This window comes from Artibeus jamaicensis, unplaced genomic scaffold, assembly GCF_021234435.1.
Source record: "Artibeus jamaicensis isolate MK-2021 breed Jamaican fruit bat unplaced genomic scaffold, CSHL_Jam_final contig_1803, whole genome shotgun sequence".
NCBI classification, from domain to species: Eukaryota; Metazoa; Chordata; class Mammalia; order Chiroptera; family Phyllostomidae; genus Artibeus; species Artibeus jamaicensis.
Genome location: NW_026521356.1, coordinates 2,794,762 through 2,817,904, shown reverse-complemented (window position 1 = coordinate 2,817,904; position 23,143 = coordinate 2,794,762). Strand labels below are relative to the sequence as shown.

General features: G+C 39.4%; 1 protein-coding gene across 1 annotated transcript in view; it reads left to right on the top strand.

Moving 5' to 3' along the window:
* The window catches only part of DNAH8 (dynein axonemal heavy chain 8), a 313,373-nt gene that overhangs the window by 135,531 nt on the left and 154,699 nt on the right, over positions 1-23,143 (top strand). The window contains exons 42-53 of the mRNA XM_053671408.1: positions 2,434-2,621; positions 4,745-4,831; positions 4,915-5,022; positions 5,843-5,977; positions 7,606-7,767; positions 15,844-16,090; positions 16,181-16,422; positions 16,508-16,648; positions 17,972-18,209; positions 21,100-21,242; positions 21,677-21,811; positions 22,299-22,421. Coding sequence (XP_053527383.1) covers positions 2,434-2,621; positions 4,745-4,831; positions 4,915-5,022; positions 5,843-5,977; positions 7,606-7,767; positions 15,844-16,090; positions 16,181-16,422; positions 16,508-16,648; positions 17,972-18,209; positions 21,100-21,242; positions 21,677-21,811; positions 22,299-22,421 — 1,949 coding nt within the window. The remainder of the gene's footprint in view (positions 1-2,433; positions 2,622-4,744; positions 4,832-4,914; positions 5,023-5,842; positions 5,978-7,605; positions 7,768-15,843; positions 16,091-16,180; positions 16,423-16,507; positions 16,649-17,971; positions 18,210-21,099; positions 21,243-21,676; positions 21,812-22,298; positions 22,422-23,143) is intronic.

The following is a 23,143-nucleotide window of genomic DNA, read 5'->3' as shown; positions in this document are numbered from 1 at the left end:
ATTTTCTAATCAAAGAGAAGAGTCCTTACCTGTGGATCACTCCCAGCTCGAGGGTTGGGGATGGCTGAGAGAAGCAGGCCAGAGTGCAAGGTAAACCCCATGATACCACAAGTATAGCAGAAGGCAAAGGAAAAGCATTTCTACTCCATATAAAAGCTGTAGCACAGTTATCTGATGTGGGAATCCTGACAAAGATCAACCCCAGGCAGGGGCTTGTGCTGGAGAGACAATCAGAGCAACAGGTCCGACTGCAAGCCCCAGGCTTAGAGAGGAGGCTCTCTTGTCTCCCATCCCTTTCCTCAAATACCAGAGGCAGGAACGCATCCTGCAAATGGGAATTTGCATTATAGATGCGGAAATATACACATACACAGTGATAACAAAGTCTCATAACATATTTGAAGGAATTAGGAAGGCAAATCAGAGACCTACTGCTAAACTGGTTAACAGAAAACAGAAGAAAATTCAAAAGTAAATAAAATTAACAGTTTAAAGAGGTTTAAGAATTTATCACATACTACTGATTTAAAAATAACAAGCTGCTATGAAAAAAAAAACTACTAGAAAATTTGGATACTGAAAATGTAAATTAAAAAACCTCGTGAATTGGGATGAATATCTAGCCAAGACAATACATTACAAAAGGAAATGGAAAGTTTAAAAAAAAACTTAGGGGTCATAGTGTTACCGAACAAGAGGTCCGAGGGAGGGGGCAATATCTGGCCCACCTAGGGATGCCAAATATTGCTACACAACAGGGGTCCCTCCCAAGGACTAATACTAAAATCTACTGGGCTCTTCTCTCCGCCACCAATTGGAAAGACGTCTCTCAATGCCAGAGATTTGTGAAAAGGAAACAAAATGTTTATTTAATGCTATTCAGGCCTAATGCCACCACTAAAATAGCAAAGTCCTTTAGGGTATACACCTACACCCACACAGCTCTCCCTTCTCCCACTGTCCCAACTCCGGGTGCCGTAAATCAGGAAAAGAGCACACGTCTGTGTTGCAGGCTGTTAGCACCATCAGCTGTGTCGCCGTGTAGGCAGGATCTCTCTCTAGTTAATCCAAAGTACTGTGGTACCCTCTCATGGTCCACTGGCAAGAGTTCTTTGTACCCAGTTCCAGTCAAAGTCTCTCTTGCTTTCCAGGCCACTCGGCCAAAGAGAGCATCCCAAAGCCGCGTGGGCCTCTTCTACCAAAGCTGCAGGGGTTCGCACTCTACCAAAAGCATGTGGCTTTCTTCTTCACCTGGCTGCAGGGATCTCCATTCTGGCAAAGCTGCGTGGTTTTTCCCTTTCACCTGGGAAAGAGGGGGTCCGCATTCTGCCAAAACCACGTGGCTCCCTCTTTCACCTCACCAAGAGGGGGTCCTCACTCTGCTGAAACCGCGTGGCTCTCTCCTCACCTGGGCAGTTATCCCCTCATGTCCTGGAGCCCATCTTTTCCAAGCTCTCACACCGGTGCTTCTCACTCAGGGGCGCAGCCCCTAGTTTCATCCTGAGTCCCCAGCCACTCCCTTCTCCCTGGCTCAAAACTTGGCCACAACTATTTAACATATCTATGAAACCAGTTAAAGGTTATAGATGTGTTAAATAATCATTCCAGAGGTTAGCTGCAAAACTATTGCTATGCAAAACAGCTCTTAATGGCCCTGGTGCATTCCTCCCTTCCCCCTGGGGGGGGGTGGTGAGGACATCTTTTATGTCTCTCCAATATTTCTATATACTTTGAATTCTGGACACCATTCCAAATCTTTTTTTTGGCCCCCCCTCCCCTGGCTGCACCTTGTATCAATAGGGATAGCTTTATAAATTCCAACATTTGTAATGGAAATTCCCAAAGGAGAGAGAAGAAAAACGAGGGGGAGGGGGCAAAAATAAAAGAAGAGCATTTCATGCACCTGAAGATAATGAAGGTTTTCATTCTTAGAGATTAGACAGGAGCAGTGTTCACAATATCCAGGTCTTTGTGCTGGGTTTTGTAAGCAATAAATAAAAATCCCTTAGGCTCTTCTCTGTCTTACCCAGCCTCCTGACATTTCTTTCATTTTAACAAGAAAGGAGCAGAGATGTCTGACTCAGAGAGGACATTCCTTGTTTTGTCAGTTTCCCCAAACATACAGCCCCTTCCTCCCCAATCCCTACCAAAGGTGGGGCCTCCAGATGGAGTCAAACTTCATCCCCCCCACAGCATCCCTGAGTGCAATGACATGCCCATTCTTTCGTTTTGACACTGTGCTATGTTCAGTGTCTCGGTGATTGTGTACAAATAACGAGACCTCTTTATATCACTGGAATTAAATATATCTTTCTAAATAGCCAGACATGAAATTTTATATAAATTGTATTTTAATATATAATTGTTTGAGAGCATTTTGGAGAAATGCTATTAAGAAGTAAAGCTTTTCAAATTAACTGTTTTTCATACCAGGTCTTGCACAGTCAGGTTCTTGGGGCTGTTTTGATGAATTTAACAGAATTGAATTGCCCGTCTTATCAGTGGCAGCCCAACAAATTTATATTGTTTTGACAGCAAGAAAAGAAAGAAAAAAACAGTTTATTTTTTCTGATGGTGATTGTGTTGATTTAAATCCAGAATTTGGAATCTTCTTAACAATGGTGAGAACATAGGTTTTAAATGCAATTTGGTTGGTTTAATGGTTATAGACTTAAGTACAAGAAAGTATCTATTAGTGGGTAATGACTGTCGATCTGGGGGTCAAGAGCTATTCTTTTAAATCATATGATTTTTTTTTAGTATTAAAAATACCCTAGACAGAAGACAGAATAACGAGATGTTAATTATAATAATAGCTACTGTTAATTAAACACTTATTATGTGTAAGGTGATGGGCTATATGTTTTCTGCATTGTATCTAACAGGGTAGCTATAGTAACAACAGCCAAATCTTAGTGGCTTAATATGTCAAAGATTTGTTTCTCCCTGTCAGTGGGGTTGGTGGGGAGGGCAGGGTCTGCTGTATATGCCCTTCCTCTGGTACTCTCTCAGTCTTTGCTGGTTTCTGTAGCACAGGAAAAAGAGAACATGAAAGAACATGAACAATTACGCTCTGGCTCTTAGAGTTTCTGTCCAGAAGTGACACAAGTCAGAACCATAAGTGAAAACAATTTACATGCCACACGTAACTTCAGGGGGCAGGGGAGTGTAGTCAGGACCTGACTTTGCATGGTAGCTATTTTATAACTGAGGTACCCGAGGCACAGAGAGATTTAAACACTTGCTCAAGTCACACAGCCGGTTAGAGAAAGATGATATCGTCTAACGTCAACACCTGGCTACTTACCCTCTACGTTTGATTTTCTCTGAAATTTAGGAAAGGGTAATAGGTATGACTTAAAACTTCCCAAATAATTCCGTAAGGTCATAGAGCAAAGAACTGCGGTAAATTCATTTACCATGTGTTTGAAGTTTGAGAGCAGAGCTTTGGGATTCAATGTTGTACAGATAGAAAACCAAAGACATGAATAAATAGGGGTTTCTATGAATTAGAAAAGTGAAGTGAACACTGAACCAGTTTTACTTAATGTTTTTTATTTAGTTAAATCTCTAAGTTTCAAGATAACACAAAGTACTCTGAGTTTTAACTGTCCCATTGGATAAACCATAGGAAGCAAAGTAAGGAAAGTTTCTGATAAGTTATATTGTAAGCAGATGTCTGAAAAGCAGTTGGGGGTAAATAATGATCCTGAAGAAATCAGTTATAACTTAGAAAATGGGATGAAGATACTTGTTGTGATAACTGTGGCATAGCACCAACTTCTTAAGAGAAGTTTCATGTTCTCCTTGGAGTAAGGATAATATTGGAAACATCGATTAGATACTAGGTTAGGCTGTGAATGACTGAGACATGAAAAATAGTGGCTTAACACATAAGAGTTAATTCTCTTAAGATTCTTCTGCATTTCTACTCCATCATGGTTTCCAACTTCCAGGTCACCTTATGACTAAAATACTATAGAAGCATCACTGTTTTGCTGCAGTTGTTTCATACAGTGTGTCTCTTTGCATCTCACGGTGTCACACTGGATGGGAAATGTAATTTTTAATCTGGGTAGTGATGCTCCCAGCTTGTAGATGGGTTTCTGTGACTAGGGAAGGAGAAAAGAAGGAGTACTGATAGGCAGCCAGCAATCTCTGTATTCCCAGCATAGAGCAAGGTATCTTGTCTATTGACAGTACCCAGTAAATTGTCAGGGCTTGTGGGTATCTAGTATACTTCCCCAAAATAACTGACCTCTCTTTGCCTTGTTTGTCTTTGAACTCCTAATCTTACCCTTGGGACTTTTGGGTCTGACCTGTCCTCAACCTATAGCTACTTATGAGGACTTAACTTCCTTTCTAGCTCTACATTTGTCCTTTTCAGTATTTTTCTTATCACACCTGTTTTTATTCCCTCACTACCATGGGTTTTTAAAATGGTACTGCATCAGCCAAAGAACTCTATAATTTTGACTGAAAATAATAATTGAAGAGAGAAAATAAAAAGTACCTAAGTACATCAGTGTGAAATCCTGAATTTTCTTCTTTCAATAACATATTTTGAATCATAATTATCTAGGTATTTATTCATTTTTTCAATTTTCTGTTTTCTTAACCAATAGATAAACAATGCTTAATTTTTGCTACACAAAGTGGTGTGTGTGCCTTTTTTTAGTATAATGGAAATATGTAACAGAGTGATGTAACATCAATTAAAAAATTAAATACTTTTAACTTTTAGAACCCTGGATATGCTGGGCGCCAGGAACTACCAGAAAACTTAAAAATTCAGTTTAGAACAGTTGCTATGATGGTTCCGGATAGACAGGTATGCATTGGGGTTTAAAAATGTGATTTATGTTCTTGTTTTTCATACAAGTTGTTGAAAATCTCACTATATTAATTTTTCAGATCATTATGCGAGTTAAACTTGCAAGCTGTGGTTTTCTTGAAAATGTTATCTTGGCTCAGAAGTTTTATGTTCTTTACAAACTCTGTGAGGAGCAACTTACTAAGCAGGTAAGTGTACTTTTATTTTCTCCCCTAGATATAAAACTTGATATTTTTACTTAGCAATTTGACCTTGATAAATGCTGATCAGCAAGCTTAAGAAAATCCCATTGACTCTTTTCTAAAGTATATTTATAATTACTTTGCCCTGTTGGTTATGCATTTTAAAGTCCTCTTTATTTTCGAATAATTATAAATTCACCAAAAGTTGGAAAGAAATGTATCAGGAGGGTCCATGTATTCATTAGCCTACTTCCTTCAAAGTTGAAATCTTATAACTATAGTACAGTAACAAAACGAGATAATGAACATTGCTACAATCCAGAGTTTGTTAAGGTTTCACTCAGTGTGTGTGTGTGCAATTACATCGCATGTGTAGATTCGTAACACCACCACCACAGTCGACATACAGACCTGTTTTATCACTACAGGGTTCCCTCATGCTACCCCTTTCACAGCCACAGCCACCTCTCTCCCAAACCCCTAATCCCCTCTCCATCTCTGTAATTTTATTTCAGAAATGTTATATAAATGGGGTTACACAGAATCTGTTTGTTTATGTATTTTAAACCTGCCTCTCAGGCTGCATCAGACTGTTTTATTCTGAGAAGATATTTAAAGTGTGAATACTGTATAGTACAGCTTGATCTTCCCAACGGAATGATCACTTTTCTGTTAAAGGTGAAAGAATTTAGCTAGTAAAACTTTGCAGCTCAGCTACTCCAAACTGTAGTATATATGTATCAGAATACCTTCCTATATGTATATAGTGGGCCTTCAGTTAGAGTATTTCAATTAAATCTTCTTCTTCCCTCTTTTCCCATCTTAGGTTCATTATGACTTTGGGTTGAGAAATATCCTATCTGTGTTGAGGACACTTGGATCTCAGAAAAGAGCCAGACCAGAAGACAGTGAATTAAGCATTGTGATGAGAGGACTAAGAGATATGAACCTTTCCAAATTGGTATTTCTCTTCTCTTGAGTTTACTCCTCTTTCCAGAATTTGACCTGGTTTCTTTCTACTTGGCTGACAAGTGGGGGTTGGCTCATGTTAGGCTGTGAGCATCAGTAATTACCGGGAGTATGTGACTCCCCATGGCCTGTATGACCAGTGAGGGCTGGAAATGCATCTTCCTGTCGGGTGTGTGCTGTAAAACAGGCTTCATCAGTGGGCTTCGGTCCCCAAATCTCAGCCCAGTATTCTACCATTGTTCATGATGGGACACGTTCTAAACATGAACATCTGGATTCACAGGAAACCACGAGCACTTTCTGCTTTATCTGTCTATGCTTGGTCCATCTCAGCTATTTCTCTCCCAAAACATCAGCATTATTTCTGTTTTCTAAAAATGCATTGAATGTTTGCTGTGGAGATTATAATAGTGATTGCCCTGATTTCACTCTTGTCACAGTGAGCCAGGCTGTTTTAAACTAGCTGATGGGCAGGTTCATGTGGTATTTATTCAAGGGACTCTCTATATTGTGTCCATACCCTAGGAGAACAAGGTTGAAGAAGAAATGGTTCTAAGGAAGCTCACATTGTAGTTATAAAAACAGACAATTAATGCCTGTGTAGTTCATGACTATTATAGAACCTTTTGGGGGTGTTGTCTCGTTTGAGTCTCATGGGCACTCTGTGGGATTTGGATGGCCAGTGCGCTTATTGCCATTTTACTTAGGAGGGAACCCATCCACAAGCACAGTCAGTTGAGAAACTGGAACAAAAGGTCCACGAGACCTTCTGATGCCAAATTTTCTCCTCCTTCCAGTACATCTCACTGCTTCCCTTAAGGATTCTTGAAACTCGTAGGCAAGAATTCTGGAAGCTAAGTGAAATAACCCAGGTGGTGAAAGACAAATACCGTACGATCTTACCTATAAGTGGAAGTTAATCGACAAAACAAACAATAAAGCAAAATATAATCAGAGACATTGAAATTAAGAACAAACTGACAGTAACCAGAGGGGAGGTGGGAGGGGATAATGTGGGGGGAAGGGGGGAAGAGTTTTCAGGAATATCTATAAAGGACACAAACACAGAACCAAAGGAGGGTAGGGTCAAGGCTGGGAAGTGGGGATACCTGGGGTAAGGGGGAGAGGTGGGAGGGGAATTGGAGACAACTGTACTTGAACTACAATAAAAAGAAGTTAAAAAAAAGGAAGTGAGAACTGTGCTCTGATGGTTATCCAGCTGATGCTGGATGAGCCAGTCATGCAGAGCCATGTATATTTTCCTTATTTAAACAAATATTAACATTTTATTTTCATGGGCTTGGACTGTTAATTGCATGTTTTTAAGGTTAATGTATATACCTGTCTGTGAGAAGCAGAGCATTCATATGGTAAAGTAATGAGATCAAACCTTGGAGTGGTGGACGATAGAAGACTTTGAATGCAAGGAATTTTGGGTGCGATGCTATAGGTGATGTGGATTCAGTGGTAGTGTTCAGGAGAAAGTACTAGAGGATGCAAGTCTGGGGAGGAGAGTAATAAATTATTCTCCAGGCATGAAATGACAAGTGCTATGTGCTTCCTAGTTGGTCCGTGAATATTTGTCAACTGAACGAGTAAATTTATTCTATGCCATCTTAGGTTGATGAAGATGAACCACTATTCCTCAGCTTAATCAATGACCTGTTTCCAGGATTGCAACTGGATAGTAATACTTACGTGGAACTACAAGCTGCAGTAGAACACCAGGTGCAGTTAGAAGGTTTGATAAACCATCCACCCTGGAATCTCAAACTTGTGCAGGTAAAGAAACTTGAATCTATTATCAGTATAATGATAAGTGTGTGTTGTTGTATGTTTTTTTACACACTTGAAATGACATTTAATTGCCAAAACAGGATGGGAAGGGCATAACTTTAGAATATAATATAACTTTAAAAAATTGGATTAGGTTAGCTTTATAAAAATCTTATGATTATTAATAATTCTTATTTCTCTGGGACCAGTAAAAAGCTTCATCACAGACTAAGTTCTGTTTTCTTTCTCCTATTTTATTTTTTTTTCCTATTTTAAAAAATTTTATTGTTCTCCAGGTACAGTTGTCTGCCCTTTCTCCCCACCTGTCCCCACTACCTCAGCCATCCCCACCTCCGTCCCCTGATTCCATCCCTCCCTTGGTTTCGTCCATGTGTCCTGTATAGTTGTTCATGAAAGCCCTTCACCCTTCTCCCCCCGTCCCATTATGCCCTCCCACCTCCCCTCTGGTTACTGTCAGTTTGTTCTTAATTTCAATGTCTCTGGTTATATTTTGCTTGTTTGTTTGTTTTGTTGATTAGGTTCCTAAAGCATAAGGATGGACCAGCTGGACAGTTCACCAAACTAGGTCCTTAACAGTGATCATATGCTTGCGCCCTACTAGGGAGCTTGGGTAACACTTTATGGTTGGGTGACCATATATGAATAATTATTAATAGTACCTTCTTTCACCTTCAAAAGTGTCATTTAAAAATATTAATTTTATTGTTGTTCAAGTACGTTTGTCTCCATTTTCATACCACGATGACCCCTGCCCCACCCTTCCCCACCCTTGAACCTACCCCCCTTGGCTTTGTCCTTGGGTCCTTTATACATGTTCCTTGATGGCCCTTCCCCTATTATCACCTATTATCCCTCACCCCCCTCCTCTCTGGTTACTGTCAATTTGTTCTTTATTCCAATGTCTCTGGTTGTATTTTGATTGCTTGTTTTGTTGATTAGGTTCCACTTATAGGTGAGACCATATGGTATTTCTCTTTCACTGCCTGGCTTATTTCACTTAGCATAATGCTCTCCAGATCCATCTATGCTGTTGAGAAGGGTAGGAGCTCCTTCCTTCTGCTGTGTAGTATTCCGTTGTATAAATGTACCATCATTTTTTGGTTCACTTATTTACTGATGGGCACTTAGGTTGCTTCCAGCACTTGGCTATTGTAAGTTGTACTGCTGTGAACATTAAGGTGCATAGGTTCTCTTGAATTAGTGTTTCAGGATTCTTAGGGTATAATCCCAGCAGTGGAATTGCTAGGTGAAATGGCAGTTCCATTTTTAGTTTTCTGAGGAAATTCCAAACTGTTTTCCACAGTGGCTGCACCAGTCTGCATTCCCACAACCGTGCACTAGGGTCCCTTTTTTCCACAACCTTTCCAGCACTTCTTGTTTGTTGCTCTGTTTATGATGGCCATTCTGACCAGTGTGAAGTGGTATCTCATTGCGGTTTTAATTTGCATCTCTCTGATAGCTAGCGATACAGAGCATCTTTTTCTGTCTCTGGGTCCTCTGTATGTCCTCCTAGGAGAAGTGTCTGTTTAAGTGTTTTGCCCCTTTTTAAATTGGGTATATGTCTTCTTAGAGTGGAGTCGTGTAAGTTCTTTATATATTTTGGCGATCAAACCCTTGTCTGAGGTATCATTGGCAAATATGTTTTCCCATATAGTTGATTTATTTTTATTTTAATACTGTTTTCTTTAGTTGTGCAGAAGCTTTTTATTTTTATGAGATCCCATTTGTTTATTCTTTCCTTTATGTCTCTTGGTCTAGGGGACATATCAGTAAAAATGTTGCTGTGTGAAATATCTGAGATTTTCCTGCCTATGTTCTCCTCTAGGACTTTAATGGTGTCACAGCTTTATTTCAGTCTTTTATCCACCTTGAATTTATTTTGGTGTATGGTGTAAGTTGGTGCTCGAGTTTCATTTTTTTGCATGTAGCTGTCCAGCTCTCCCAACACCATTTGTTGAAGAGGCTATTTATACTCCATTTTATGTTGCTGCCCCCTTTGTTGAATATTAAGAGACTTGGGTTTATTTCTGGGCTCTCTGTTCTGTTCCACTGGTTCATGTGCCTGTTTTTATGCCAGTACCAGGCTGTTTTGATTACAGCGGCTTTGTAATACAGTTTGGTATCAGGTATTGTGATCCCTCCTACTCTGCTCTTCTTTCTCAAAATTGCAGCAGCTATTTGGGGTTGTTTATGGTTCAGTATAAATTTTTGAAGTGTTTGTTCTATGTCTGTGAAATATGTGATTAGTATTTTAATAGGGATTGTGTTGAATCTATGAATTGCTTTGGGTAGTTTGGACGTTTTAATGATTTTAATTCTTCCAATCCTTGAACACGGTATATGTTTCCATTAGTTTGTGTCTTCCTTGATTTCTTTCTTCAGTGTTGTATAGTTTTCTGCATGCAGGTCTTTTACCTCCTGGGTTAGGGTTATTCCTAGGTATTTTATTTTTCTTTTTGCTATATCGAATGGGATTTTTCCCTTGATTTCTGCTTCTGCTGTTTCATTGTTGGTATACAAAAATGCCTTTAATTTCTGGATATTGACTTTGTATCCCACTGTTTTGCCAAATTCATTAATTAGTTCAAGCAGTTTTTTTGTAGAGTCTATAGGATTTTCCATGTACACTATCATGTCATCTGTAAACAGTGACAGTTTGTTTCCTCCTTTCCAATTTGGATGCCTTTTATTTCCTTTTCTTGTCTGATCGCTGTGGCTAGAACTTCCAATACTATATTGAATAAAAGTGGTGAAAGTGGACATCCTTGTCTTGTTCCTGATCTTAGTGGAAAAGATTTAGTTTTTGCACATTGAGTATGATGTTGGCTGTAGGTCTCTCATATATGGCCTTTATTGTGTTGAGGAATGCTCCCTCTATTCCACTTTGCTGAGTGTTTTTAGCATAAATGGGTGCTGTACCTTAAGAAATGCTTTTTCTTCATCTATTGATATGATCATGTGATTTTTGTCTTTGCTTTTGTTTATGTGATGTATTACATTTACTGATTTGCGAATATTCAGTCTATGTAGACCTTTTTTCCTGAGGCGTCTCTTGTAGGCAGCATGTGTGTATGGGTCGTATTTTCTTATCCATTCAGCTACCCTATGTCTTTTGTTTGACGTATTTAATCCATTAACATTTAAGGTTTTTATTTGTGGTATTTATTCATGCCCCTCCTTTGTACCTGTGTTCCTCTCTCTCTCCCTCTTTTCCTTCCTCTTCTTATAGCAGTCCCTTTAGCATATCTTGAAGTGCTGGTTTGGTGGAGGTGTATTCTTTTAGCCTTCTTTTGTTTGGGAAATTCCTTGTTTCACCTTCCATTTTAATTGAGAGCCTTGCTGGGTAGAGTAGTCTCAGTTGCAGACCTTTATTTTTCATTACTTATAATATTCCTTGTCATTCTCTCCTGGATTGGAGTGTTTCTGTTGAGAAATCAGCTGCTAGTCTTATCGGTGCCCTTTGTATGTTACTTGTTGTTTCCCCTTGCTGCTTTTAGGATTTTCTCTTCATCTTTAAAAGTTGGTATTTTAATTATGATGTATCTTAGAGTGGGCCTCTTTGGGTTCATCTTGATTGGGGCCCTCTGTGCTTCCTGAACTTGTGTGGGTTTTTTTTTTCCCTCTCCGGGTTCGGAAAGTTTTCTGTCATTATTTTTTCAAAGAGGGTTTCTATCCCTTGTTCCTTTTCTTCTCCTTCTGATATCCCTATGATTCAAATGGTGTTGCATTTCATGTTATCTTGGAGTTCTTTTAAGCTGTCTTCATACTTTTTGAGTCTTATTTTCATGTAGCTGCTTTACCTGGGTATTTCTTTCCACCTTGTCTTCCAGCTCACTAATTCAGTGCTCTACTTTATCCAGCCTCCTTGTAATTCCTTCTAGTGTGTTTTTTATTTTAGAAATTGTATTCATCATTTCTTCCTTGTTTTTGTTTATAGTTTCTATTTCCTTTTTCATATTGTTGTAGTTATTACTCAGTTCCTTGTAGTTGTCTGTGTGTTCCTTGGGCATCTTTATAACCATTATTTTGAATTCTATATCTGATAGTTTGCTTACCTCCATTTCATTTAGCTCTTTTAGTAGAGAGTCTTCCATTCCTTTTGATTGCAGGTTCTTTTTTTATCTCCACATTTTAGGTGACTCTGTTTGTTTGTTTCTGTGCTTCCTGATATTCCACTTTGCTAGTTGTCTTTGTAGGGTGAACTTCTGTGGTAGGAGTTCTGTGGGATTCAGGGTGTGGTTTTTTTAATCTCCTTTTCTGAATGCTCTAGATTTGCCCTTTTTCCTTTTGTGTAGGCTCTCTTGTTGTACTTGGGTTTTTACCTATTTGTGGTTTCCTTTTTGGTGGGTTCCCTCCTCCAGCAGGTATATTAGTGATTACAGCTCCCACCTAATCTTGTATGTGATCAGTGGCAGGGGGAAGGGAAAATGTGTTGAGACAGCAACAGAGTATTATATGGGATTTAAAGTATCAACAAGTAGAGAAGAAATAGTAGATCCTTTGGGTAAGTACAGTGTTAATTATGATATTTCACCCAACTAGTCACTTTTTATAAAAGATGAAAAACAGATAAAACTCTTGTTAAAGGGGAGAAGGATTGTGAGCTGAACCCAGAAAACAGAGCATTTGTGAATTTAGATGATGAGATACAGTGAGAGTGAAGGATAAAAAGTAGGTGTAATGTGTGAGAGAATAGAGTTAACCACAAAATAATAAAGCTCAGCAAGATAGGAAAATTGGGTAAGACCATGAAGGGGTGCTGTGTATTATTTACAATTGTATAGAACAACAATTATTTGCGATGATACTGGAACGAGAATAATGTGACAGGAACTATATGATCTGAATAATAGGAATAGAAAGTACATGGCCAAGAGTAGTGTGTTATTGGAACATGAGTCAAGTGAAAGAAGGAAAATTAAAAGACAATATGAAAGAGAGAACAAGGCAAACCAGTCAAACTGCAATTAAGCAATCAACATGAAGAAAACCTAACAGAAAGAAGAGGAATAAAAATACTAATAAAATAAAAGAAGTAAAAATAATGAAAAAATAATAATACAAATAAACAATAAAGTATAAGTTCTATAGGAGAGCAAAGAGAAATTTGTCTCAGTTTCTCAGATGTTGGTGTTAGCCTTGTGCTCCCTCTCTGGATCTGTCTCTGGACCTTTCACAGCTCCAGCTCTTTATTGTCTCACTTCCTGGAGGGGGGGGGGCGATGGAAGAAGGGGGAGGAGAAAAAAGAAAAGCCTCCTGCTGACTTTAAACCTGCCAAGCAAGTTCTGCTGGTCTTCCTAGATGCAGCGGGTAGAAGACTAGGGTTCGTTTTTCTCCCTTCCTGTGGTTTTGTGAGGATGGAGACCAGGTCTGGACCGCAATATTTGCTGTTGCCCAGCCTCCAGCCCAGATTCTCCGTGCACTGCCTGCACTGCCGGGGCCCCCACCATCCATCTGCACCAGGCCAGTGCCTTTAATTTACCATTTGTGTTGCCCGTGAGATGCATAGATTAGGGGCAACTCATACACCACCTTCTGCCTCTTAGCTGGCCTAGGTGCTGCACACTCTCAAAGTCTCTTTAGGGCAGTTCAGCTCCCCCACTAAATTAAGTGTCTCTGGGGACTGCTAACTCCCTGAGCCCGGCTGCCCTCTACTGAATGGTCTGTGTGGTGCACCACCTCCATCCTCTTCGCAAGCCAGCCGCTGCATGAGAGTTCCTTAAACAGTAGCTGAGAGCCTTTTTTGGAGTACAGCCCACTTGTTTAAGCTCGCCATTCTTAACAAGCACCGAGTTTTTCACATGGCCCAACTTTCAACCAGACTGGAGACTGCCTGGGTCAGGGTCTGACATGGCCCAGTACTTCTCCCTTCTTCAGGTGTCACCTGGCTCCCTAATTTCTCTGGCAGTGACCTAGCTGGCATCTATAGTCCCAGTTGGTGTACACAGCCTCTGTGTGTCTCCCACTTTGTCTTTATTCCCCTCGGCGACTTCAACCATCCAGGTCTCTCCTTGTGCCTTGCTGTCTTCCCTGCTTTGGTAGGGGAGGGAGTCGCTGACCCAGCTCTCCTCCAAAGGTCTTGCAGCTGCACCAACCACCACGGCAGGTGCCTGGCCAGGGGCCGCAGGAGCCTTGGTCGCTGTGCAGGTGCCAGGGACCTTACTGTCCCAATGTAATCTCCTTACCATCTGTTTGTCAATGTCCTCTACAATTTTGGCCTCCAAACTTTATCTAGCTGGAATTCTGTTGGCTCTTCACTCTGTTCCTCAGAAGATTAGCAAGGTGTTCTAGCTGGGTACAGGGGGAAGTAGGCTCTGCTCCAACCTACTTTGCTGCCATTCAGCATGTGTTGTTAAAGACCACTATGTTAGGAGAAGAACTCATGATATTAGTCTTACTTGATGTAAATGTTGAAGTTAAATTAAAACACATCAATGCAAGAAGAATCCCCAGGAGAATGTGTTGCTTCTAGCGGGATGGAACAGATTTACCCTGCCTCACAGTAAACAGGTAGTAATTTACTGAGGTACTTACAACCAGTGAGAAGGTTGGGTGAATCTCAAGGGGATATTAAGATATTAAAAACCAGGGAGATGGAATGGTCCAGCTGGCTTCTTGAGCCAATCTGGCAGTAACAGCCATGACTGGATGCCGTCTAGGGGCTTGGAGACTGAAGAGTCTGGTAGTATTGCTTTGCTCCTACTTTGTGTGTGGACGTGTTCACACACCTACAGTAAAACTTGAATCTTTACATCTCTTGGTATTCTTTTTTTTAATCCTCACCTGAGAATATGCTTAAAGAGAGGGTAAGGGAGGTAGAGAGATGGAGTGAAACATTGATGGGAGAGAGAGATATTGATTGGTTGCCTCTTGTACGCCTGACCTGGGACTGAACCCATAATCTAGGAATGTGCCCTCACCAGGAATCAAATATGTGACATTTTGGATTATGGGACCTCACTCTAACCAACTGAGCCACACTGGCTAGGGCTCTTGGTTCCTTCTGTTTATCACTTTCACTCGCTGTGACAGCCACTTCAGTATGCTGAGCACTAGAACCCTAGTCACCTGAGTGGGTGAGGGACTAGAATGTTGTGTTGTTTTTTGATGTCAATAGCATTACTCTTTAGTATAATGTTATGACCAGTGCCTCTGTTGCTTTTAAACTATGGGTTAAGTAGTAATATGTATATTTCTTTCTAAAGAAAGAAATACATGTTAGGAGAACTCAAATTCTATGTCTAATCAGCTTTGAGACCTTTGACTTTTATTAACAAAACAATAGACAGGATATTGTAACAGACACTGTCCGTGTTTTGGTGCCTTGTATCTCTTTTACCATTTCCATGTGTTCTTTCTCAGTTTCTTTGGGATTCTAATACATTCATCCACATTCACCACGCCCTCCTGGAGAACTGGAGCCACTTTATTGGCAGGCGCAAAGAATAGGCAGTGCCAGGGAGTTTATCACACCTTACTTAGCTTCTCCCCATTCCGGTCCTGCTTCCCCACTTCCTTAATGGTTTCTTCTCAGAGCATTCACTGAGTAAATTACTTGCACAAGAATCTGCATCTCAAGCTATGCTTCTGGAGAACCTGAAGGCAGACGTATACTTGGATCTTCACCACGATGGTGTGTGTTTCTGCTCTCTGCCACTAGGGGGCGATATAATCACATTGCTTGCATGCTGAGAAAATGGAAAAACTGCTAGATAAGTATCAGCAAAACAAAATCAGGAGGAATAAAATCACAAAACAAAATCACAAGGTTTAAGAAGTAAAAGCTAGATTTCAAATTTCGGAATTAATTATTTCCAAAACTTAGCTCATGTTTCACATGATCATAGTCAGATTCTTTATAACTTGGTGCTAATTTGCTATCCAAATCTAGTAAAACAAAAACCTTTTTTTTTACATTTTCTCATTTTTTAAATAGTGAGCTAGTTACTTTAGTTAATCAATTATTAAAAGGTTTTTCATTTCAGCACACTACTTCTATAAATGTCTGCAAGAGACTTGTAAGTTACATTTTCCAATTGATCGTATCATCTCGTTGCTTAGTTATATGAGACATCCCTTGTACGTCATGGCTTGATGACTCTTGGGCCCAGTGGTTCAGGGAAGACAACTGTTATAACCATCCTGATGAAGGCATTAACGGAATGCGGAAGGCCCCACAGAGAAATGCGAATGAACCCAAAAGCTATTACTGCGCCTCAGATGTTTGGCAGACTGGACACTGCTACCAATGACTGGACAGATGGGATTTTTTCTACTCTGTGGAGAAAAACATTAAAAGCTAAAAAAGGTACACATAAGTTCTCCTTTGTGATCAATTTTTTCCTGCCAGTTTATTATGAACAGTATTTGCTTAATTTTCTGTTTTAATTATTCGCAGGTGAAAATATATTTCTTATTTTAGATGGCCCTGTAGATGCCATTTGGATTGAGAACTTAAATTCTGTGTTGGATGACAATAAAACGCTCACGTTAGCTAATGGAGATCGCATACCCATGTCCCCTAATTGCAAGCTTTTGTTTGAAGTCCACAATATTGAGAATGCCTCTCCTGCCACTGTTTCTCGAATGGGCATGGTCTACATCAGCAGCTCCGCCCTCAACTGGCGGCCCATATTAGAGGTACGGTGAGAGACTTGCAGATGCCTGTTCAGTGTCTTTCCATATTTCACTCTCTTGATAAACAGAGACTGTTTCTTTGCTGCAGGCATGGTTGAAGAAGCGCACTACACAGGAAGCTTCTGTTTTCCAAGCTCTGTATAATAAAATATTTGAAGATGTATATACATTTATGAAACTAAACCTCAACCCAAAAATGCAACTCCTAGAGTGCAACTATATTGTGCAAGTAAGATTTTTTTGTATATTCACTCCTTAGATTTGAGGTCTTTTTCTACTCAGTTGCAGTTTAGAATCATCTGAAATAAAAATATATGTAATCCATAGGCATCTTTTTATCATTTGGCTCTGAGAAGTTGGATTCCTGTTAAAGAGCTCATTCACGCTCTTACTGCCATCTCTCTTGTCGTTTTCACCTCCTTGGGAGCTGTTGTCAGGAGAAGAGAGTGTGCTGTCTTTCCCATCTTCCAGCTTAGTGACCTTCCCGGAAAGTATGTCCAATAAAGAGAGTAGACAAAATAAACAAATAGAGCCCGAAGTTCTGTAGAAAAGTACAAAAAGGAGCTGATACATTCAGGAAAACTTGACAATGTTGGCTATGCAAATTTAGTATCTAGTAGATAGGGAAACTGTTCAACATTTCTTCAAGTAATTTATAGTATCTTTTCTTCCACGCTCAGTTTTTCTTATTAATCTTTGGAAAACAAATAACAACAGAACTAAGTATAGATTTTTAAGGGCGTCCTGATTCTAGCCCACAGGTGATCTCTTATCCATTCTAGGGCTGTGGTTCTTAGTGTAAGGGGCATCAGTCAGTGAGGGTGGGTGGGTAAGAAATAATGCATGAGGCTGAAGTAAATATTAGTAATTACTTTAAAATGCCTAACGTAAGTGGAAATCTTATTTTGAAATAATTTTGTTTTGAAAGACTGAGGATGTCTTATTCTACATACATTTCTTTTTGATGCTGAATGGGAGTTGGCCCACTTTCTTAAAGGGGCAGCTAGTAGGTATTTTAGGCTTTGCACAACTCTCTGTTTCAACCACTCAACTCTGCTGTTTATTGCAAAAACTGCTGACACAAAGCATACATGACTGTGACCTTGTTTTAGTAAAACTTTATTTGCCCAGCATGTGGCTGGCCCTTGGGGCCACAGTTTGCCGAGCCTTGCAGAACGTTAAAGAGAAATAAAATCTTTGATCTAGACAATTTGGAGTAACCAAATTTTAGAACCAGGAACTGCCTTAGAACACATTTAGTCTAGGCTTTTCACTTTTCAGATCAAAAAACCAAAACTCAGGTTAGTAGCATTAGCGTGGAGTAGGAACCGGCCCTGCAGATTCCCAGGTGAGCAGCCTTTCCGCCAGGCCCTGCAGTCCCTCTGCGCAGGGTGGCTTTTCTTCCGAATGGTGGTGCTATTGGACAGTGACCGGGCAATGTTGGCAGATATGTTTGTTTTCTCTTTCCTTCCTTCTAAGTATACTATCATTTAATTTTTGAAATTTAAAACATTTAGATATAAAGTTTTATTTGTCTTTTAAATATTTTCAGTCTCTCACTCTTCTGGAAGGTCTGATCCCCTCCAAAGAAGAAGGTGGTGTTTCATGTGTTGAACATCTTCATAAACTGTTTGTGTTTGGCCTCATGTGGAGTTTAGGAGCCCTTCTGGAACTGGAAAGCAGAGAGAAGCTTGAAGCCTTTATACGAAATCATGAAAGCAAGTTAGACTTACCAGAAATACCTAAAGACATAAATCAAACCATGTATGAGTTTTATGTTACTGATTATGGTAAGCAGAGTGACTTATACCTAAAATGAAATGATATTTTTTTAAATGAGAAAAATGTAAACTTCATTAACTCTTCTGTAGGGAAATATTAAACCAGTTATGTATAACAATTTCTCATACATTTTTGAAGGGCATATATGCAAAGAGTAGTATAATTTTGCATATTGGTCATGGTGGGAATTGGCATAGAGACTCTTGACTTCTCCTCCTCTTGGCATAAATAAGTTAGCAGTACCTCTTACACTAGCTACTTTCTAATGCTTGACAAGGAAAGGTAGCAGTGTGGAGAACACAGATTCTTCATGATGCAGGAACATATCAATCCCACAATTCCCCTATTGGAAATATCACAATAACTAGAGAGTGAGCCAAACAGACGAATCTTCCTCACACGTAGCAGATGCGGCCTCCCATGTGTGGCAGGGCTCAGCTCACCTCTCTCTAAAAGAAATGCCTTTGAGCTTGGTGCCTTTATCCAGAACCTCACTTTCAGTTCTTCTAAGTCCCAGGGAAGAAAACTTATGCTTCCCAACAATTGTGTTTACCTCTAATTCTTTCTAAAACCCCCAAACAGCAAAGATATTTTTTTAATGCACAAGCTCAAAAAAACAGGAGACTAGATAGCAATAGCTACATTTTAAAAGCAAGAAAGCAGAAAGGTATGTGGCAGTTGACTTAGCACACTAAACAAAGGTAAACCCTACACCAGCAGAGGGAAGATTCAGGAAGCAATGGTGCATATCACAGAACCTTCAAAGGGCCCAGGCATTGGAAACTGGGCAAAGGTGGAGCTAAAGACAGGAAGGCTGCTTGTGTGTCTGCTTAAGAAACACCTTTAGGTCCTCGTTCCAAAGCTGCACTGCTGCATAGCTGCACCTACCCCACACTGGCCAAAGGCTGAAGAATTACAAATTACTTAGAAAGTGTAAAACACAGGGTTACCTGGATCTAGGGGACACTAGGCACATTTGAGGGTAGGGGAATCATCTAAATATGAGCATTAAGTGAGTTTGTGTTTTAAAGGGCTTTTATAAAGAAACTCAAGTAAATGAAAATTTTTAGCTGGCGTCTTTAACCAGAGTGACCAATGATTTTATAGCGTGCGATTAGATGTTATTAAAGATCTAGAATGATAAAAAGGATGTCTAAGTCAAAATGCAAAGTAAAATTAAATGCGTCCCTCAGTGTAGGTATGAATTCTCTTTTAGAGTCCAGAGCCCACCCACAGATGGTACTTTGAAAAGATCAATAAAGTTGATAAATCTCTTACCCGAGGCATCGGAAAAAAAGAGAAGACATAAATCACCATTGTCCAGAATGAAAGAGGGAACATCACTACAGATCCTACAGACATTTTAAAAAAAGAGATGAATGTTAGAAACAACATTATCAAAAATACATTTGACAAAGTAGGTGAAATGGGCAAATTCCCTGAAAGATACAAATTGCCAAACATCAAGAAGAAATACTCTAAATATCCCTATACTTACTTAAAAATTGAATTTGTAGTTAAAAAACCTTTTTACAAAGAAAACTGTAGGCTCAGATGACTTCATTGGTGAATTCTATCAAATATTTAAGGAAGAAATAATATCAATTCTACATAAAGTCTTCCAAAATATATAAGGAGGAAACACTTGCCACCTCATTTTATAAGGACAGTATTACCTGAAACCACTGCCAGAAAAAGACATTACAAGGAACATTGACACAAATTTCTTAATAAAATTTTAACAAATTAAATCCAATAGTATATTAAAAAGGATAATACAGGGTCCGGCAGAAGTAGGCCAGGTCCTCACACGGATGTTTCTCTCCCTGTCTTTCTCCTTTCCTTCTCCTCTCTAAATAAATAAATAAAATCTTCAGAAACAACTATGATGGGATATTTAGCCACTAGAATGGCTAAAATTAAAAATAATACCATATATTGGCAAGAATGTGCAGTTGGAACTCTATGCACTACATGATGATACAGCCACTTTAGAAAAACAGTTTGGGAGTTTCTTAAAAGTTAAACATACACTTATCATATGACTTGATTATTTTGCAAGGAAACCTGAAATTGAGATTATTGTTCTAATGGTGTTGCTTTGTTACCTTCAAAAGTTATCCTCTCATCTCTTTCCATACATCTGTGTACACAGTGACTTTTTTGGTACAATTTCAAATCCTAGCAAAATCTTTCTGAAGACATTTAACATAGCAGTTAAACTCAACTGTGCAACAACCACCATGCAAGCAATTCAATTTAAATGGCAACAGTATGAATAGCTCTGACCAGGTCAGTCTAATCAACAGTGATTGTAAGGCATCACTAAAGAGATGCTAGGATGTAAATAAAAGTTTTTCTTAGAATTGATGAAATGTGGTAATGATAATTATCATAATAATAATACCAATCAGTAAATTACTAGTTACTATAAGTCAGAGTGTGAGGACTCTATGACACTAGTTTTAGGGCCAGATTTGTCTTCCCATTTTTCATGGCAGACATCCTTGGGCAGTGACCAGTCATCCCTTGTCAGTTTCCCCATCCTTTCAGGTGCTGTGGCTTTCCTACGAGATAGTAAACATGCCATTGGGCTCACCGCTAGGTGATCTGGGTTGCATTTCAGGCCAGATCTTTCTGGATGAATGATTTAGCAATCGAAAACTTTGTAAGGAGTCAAAATAAGTTTGGTTATCAATGCCATATGTATTAGATAAGCAGATATTAGAGTAGATATTACAGAAGACGGTAGTCTATATAAAACAGGTAGGTTAACATGTTTTAGGAAAGTGTTTAAAATGTTCTGTGATTCTGCTGGTTTATAGCACTTGCGTGTTTGTATTCTGATTACTTCCGAAGAGTGCAGTTTTATTAAGACTGATTTTACTTGTTGTATAGGTGACTGGGAGCACTGGAGTAAGAAAGTTCAGCCATATTTTTACCCAACTGACAGTATTCCAGAGTATTCATCAATTTTGGTTCCAAATGTTGACAATATTAGAACAAATTTTTTGATAGACACCATTGCAAAACAAAATAAAGTAAGTTCATTAGTGTCTTACATGACTGCAAACCATTCCTTTTCATATGCTACAGATGGAAGAACTGAATTCCAGCAAAACGGGCTGGAGGCAGTAGAGGACACACGTTTGGGAAATAAACCCCAGGTCCCAGGGTGCACATCCGCCCAGTATCCCCTGAAGTGCTGACTCCCGGCTTGCTGAGCAACGTGGGCATCTGCTTACAGTCCTTCCATGCCCCGGCAGTTACGCGTTCACCCATGTTCCCTTCCAGCACTTTTACAGCATACTTCTCACTTTTAAATCCTTAATTCAACTATGATATTTTTTGTGTATGTGTAATTCTAAAAAATAAGGTGTATTTTTATAGAATGAAAGAATGGCCACTAGAACCATAAGATATTTAAAACTGAATATGTTATAACACTTTCAACATGCTTATCCTGTGGTTACAGGCTGTTTTGCTCACCGGAGAGCAGGGGACTGCAAAAACGGTAATGATTAAGGCCTATCTGAAAAAATATGATCCCGAAGTGCAGTTGTCCAAAAGTCTAAACTTTTCATCTGCCACGGAACCAATGATGTTTCAGGTAAAACCCATCATGTCCTGTAGTAATCAGTATATTAAGTACATATTTTAAGTTGTGGCTATGATAAAATGTGTATGCATGTAAAACATTCATATATATATAATGTTTTCTCATATATATATATGAAAATAACATCAAAATAAAGGGTGTGGCAGTTGGCATTCAGCTATTGAACCTCCCTAAGATTGAGATTAAAGCCAAATCCATATACCATATTTGCATTAATAGTCTAATATTATCAATGGCCTAAAATTTGGATTAAAAGCCTAAAATTGAGGCTGAAGCTGAACTTTTGAGTGTATCTCTGTTAACATAAATTAATGATTAACATCATAATAACTTATTTTGTTAATTCGTAATACACATTTTAATAATGATATTTACACACATTATATGAATTATATTCTACGCTGGGAAATATGCTCATCATTTTTAGAAATGTGGCTTGGGATCTAATGCCTAAGACAGACCATTTCCTTTTCTCTAGAGAACAATTGAAAGCTATGTGGATAAGCGAATGGGAAGCACATATGGGCCACCAGGAGGCAGAAAAATGACTGTGTTTATTGATGATATTAATATGCCCATCATTAATGAGTGGGGAGATCAGGTATGACTAAAATAGCTCCTATAGATTATATTTAATCAGTACTTTGGTCATATGTAAAAATGTCAAATCATCTTCATCTTACTAAACCTGGTAACAGCTGTTGGACTTTTCGACTTCTCGGTGCCAGCTGACATTCTCCCTTCTTGAAACCCCCCTGCACTTTTCAGCAACATGCCCACCTGTCTCTCTGGCTACTTGATTTCAGTGTCCTTTCTGGCTCCTCTCTTCCCCTCCCCAGGGTTTTAACCTTGCTCTCTTACCTCTTCTTCTACATACTCTCCATTGACTTAGAAAACACTTGTTTTTTATAACTGTCACATATCACTGTCCTGGTCATGGTCATTTTCAATCCCAGAGTCATTCCCCATTAGGGAACCTCACTGATGCTGCTAGAATCCTGAGTGTTCTCGTGGGATCCCCAGCACTTCTCTCCTTCCTCCATGCACTGCCTCACCAGCATCCTCTACCTGGAGCTGCCAGGACCCCTCCCATCCCGCCCTTTATACTGGTTTACCTCAGACACCATTGGGTGGCCAGGACCCCAGGTCTGTGCTCAGCCTGAGAATAACCCCCAGACAGCTCTGCTTGGCCCTTCTCTGATCTCCTCTCTTACTTCCCCACTCCTTTCTGTGTGCCCCTGGAAGCCACAGTTAATCCGCAAAATTCATTGTAAATTTGACTTCTCTGAACTTTTTCTTCACCTCGTACTGTAATGGAATCCC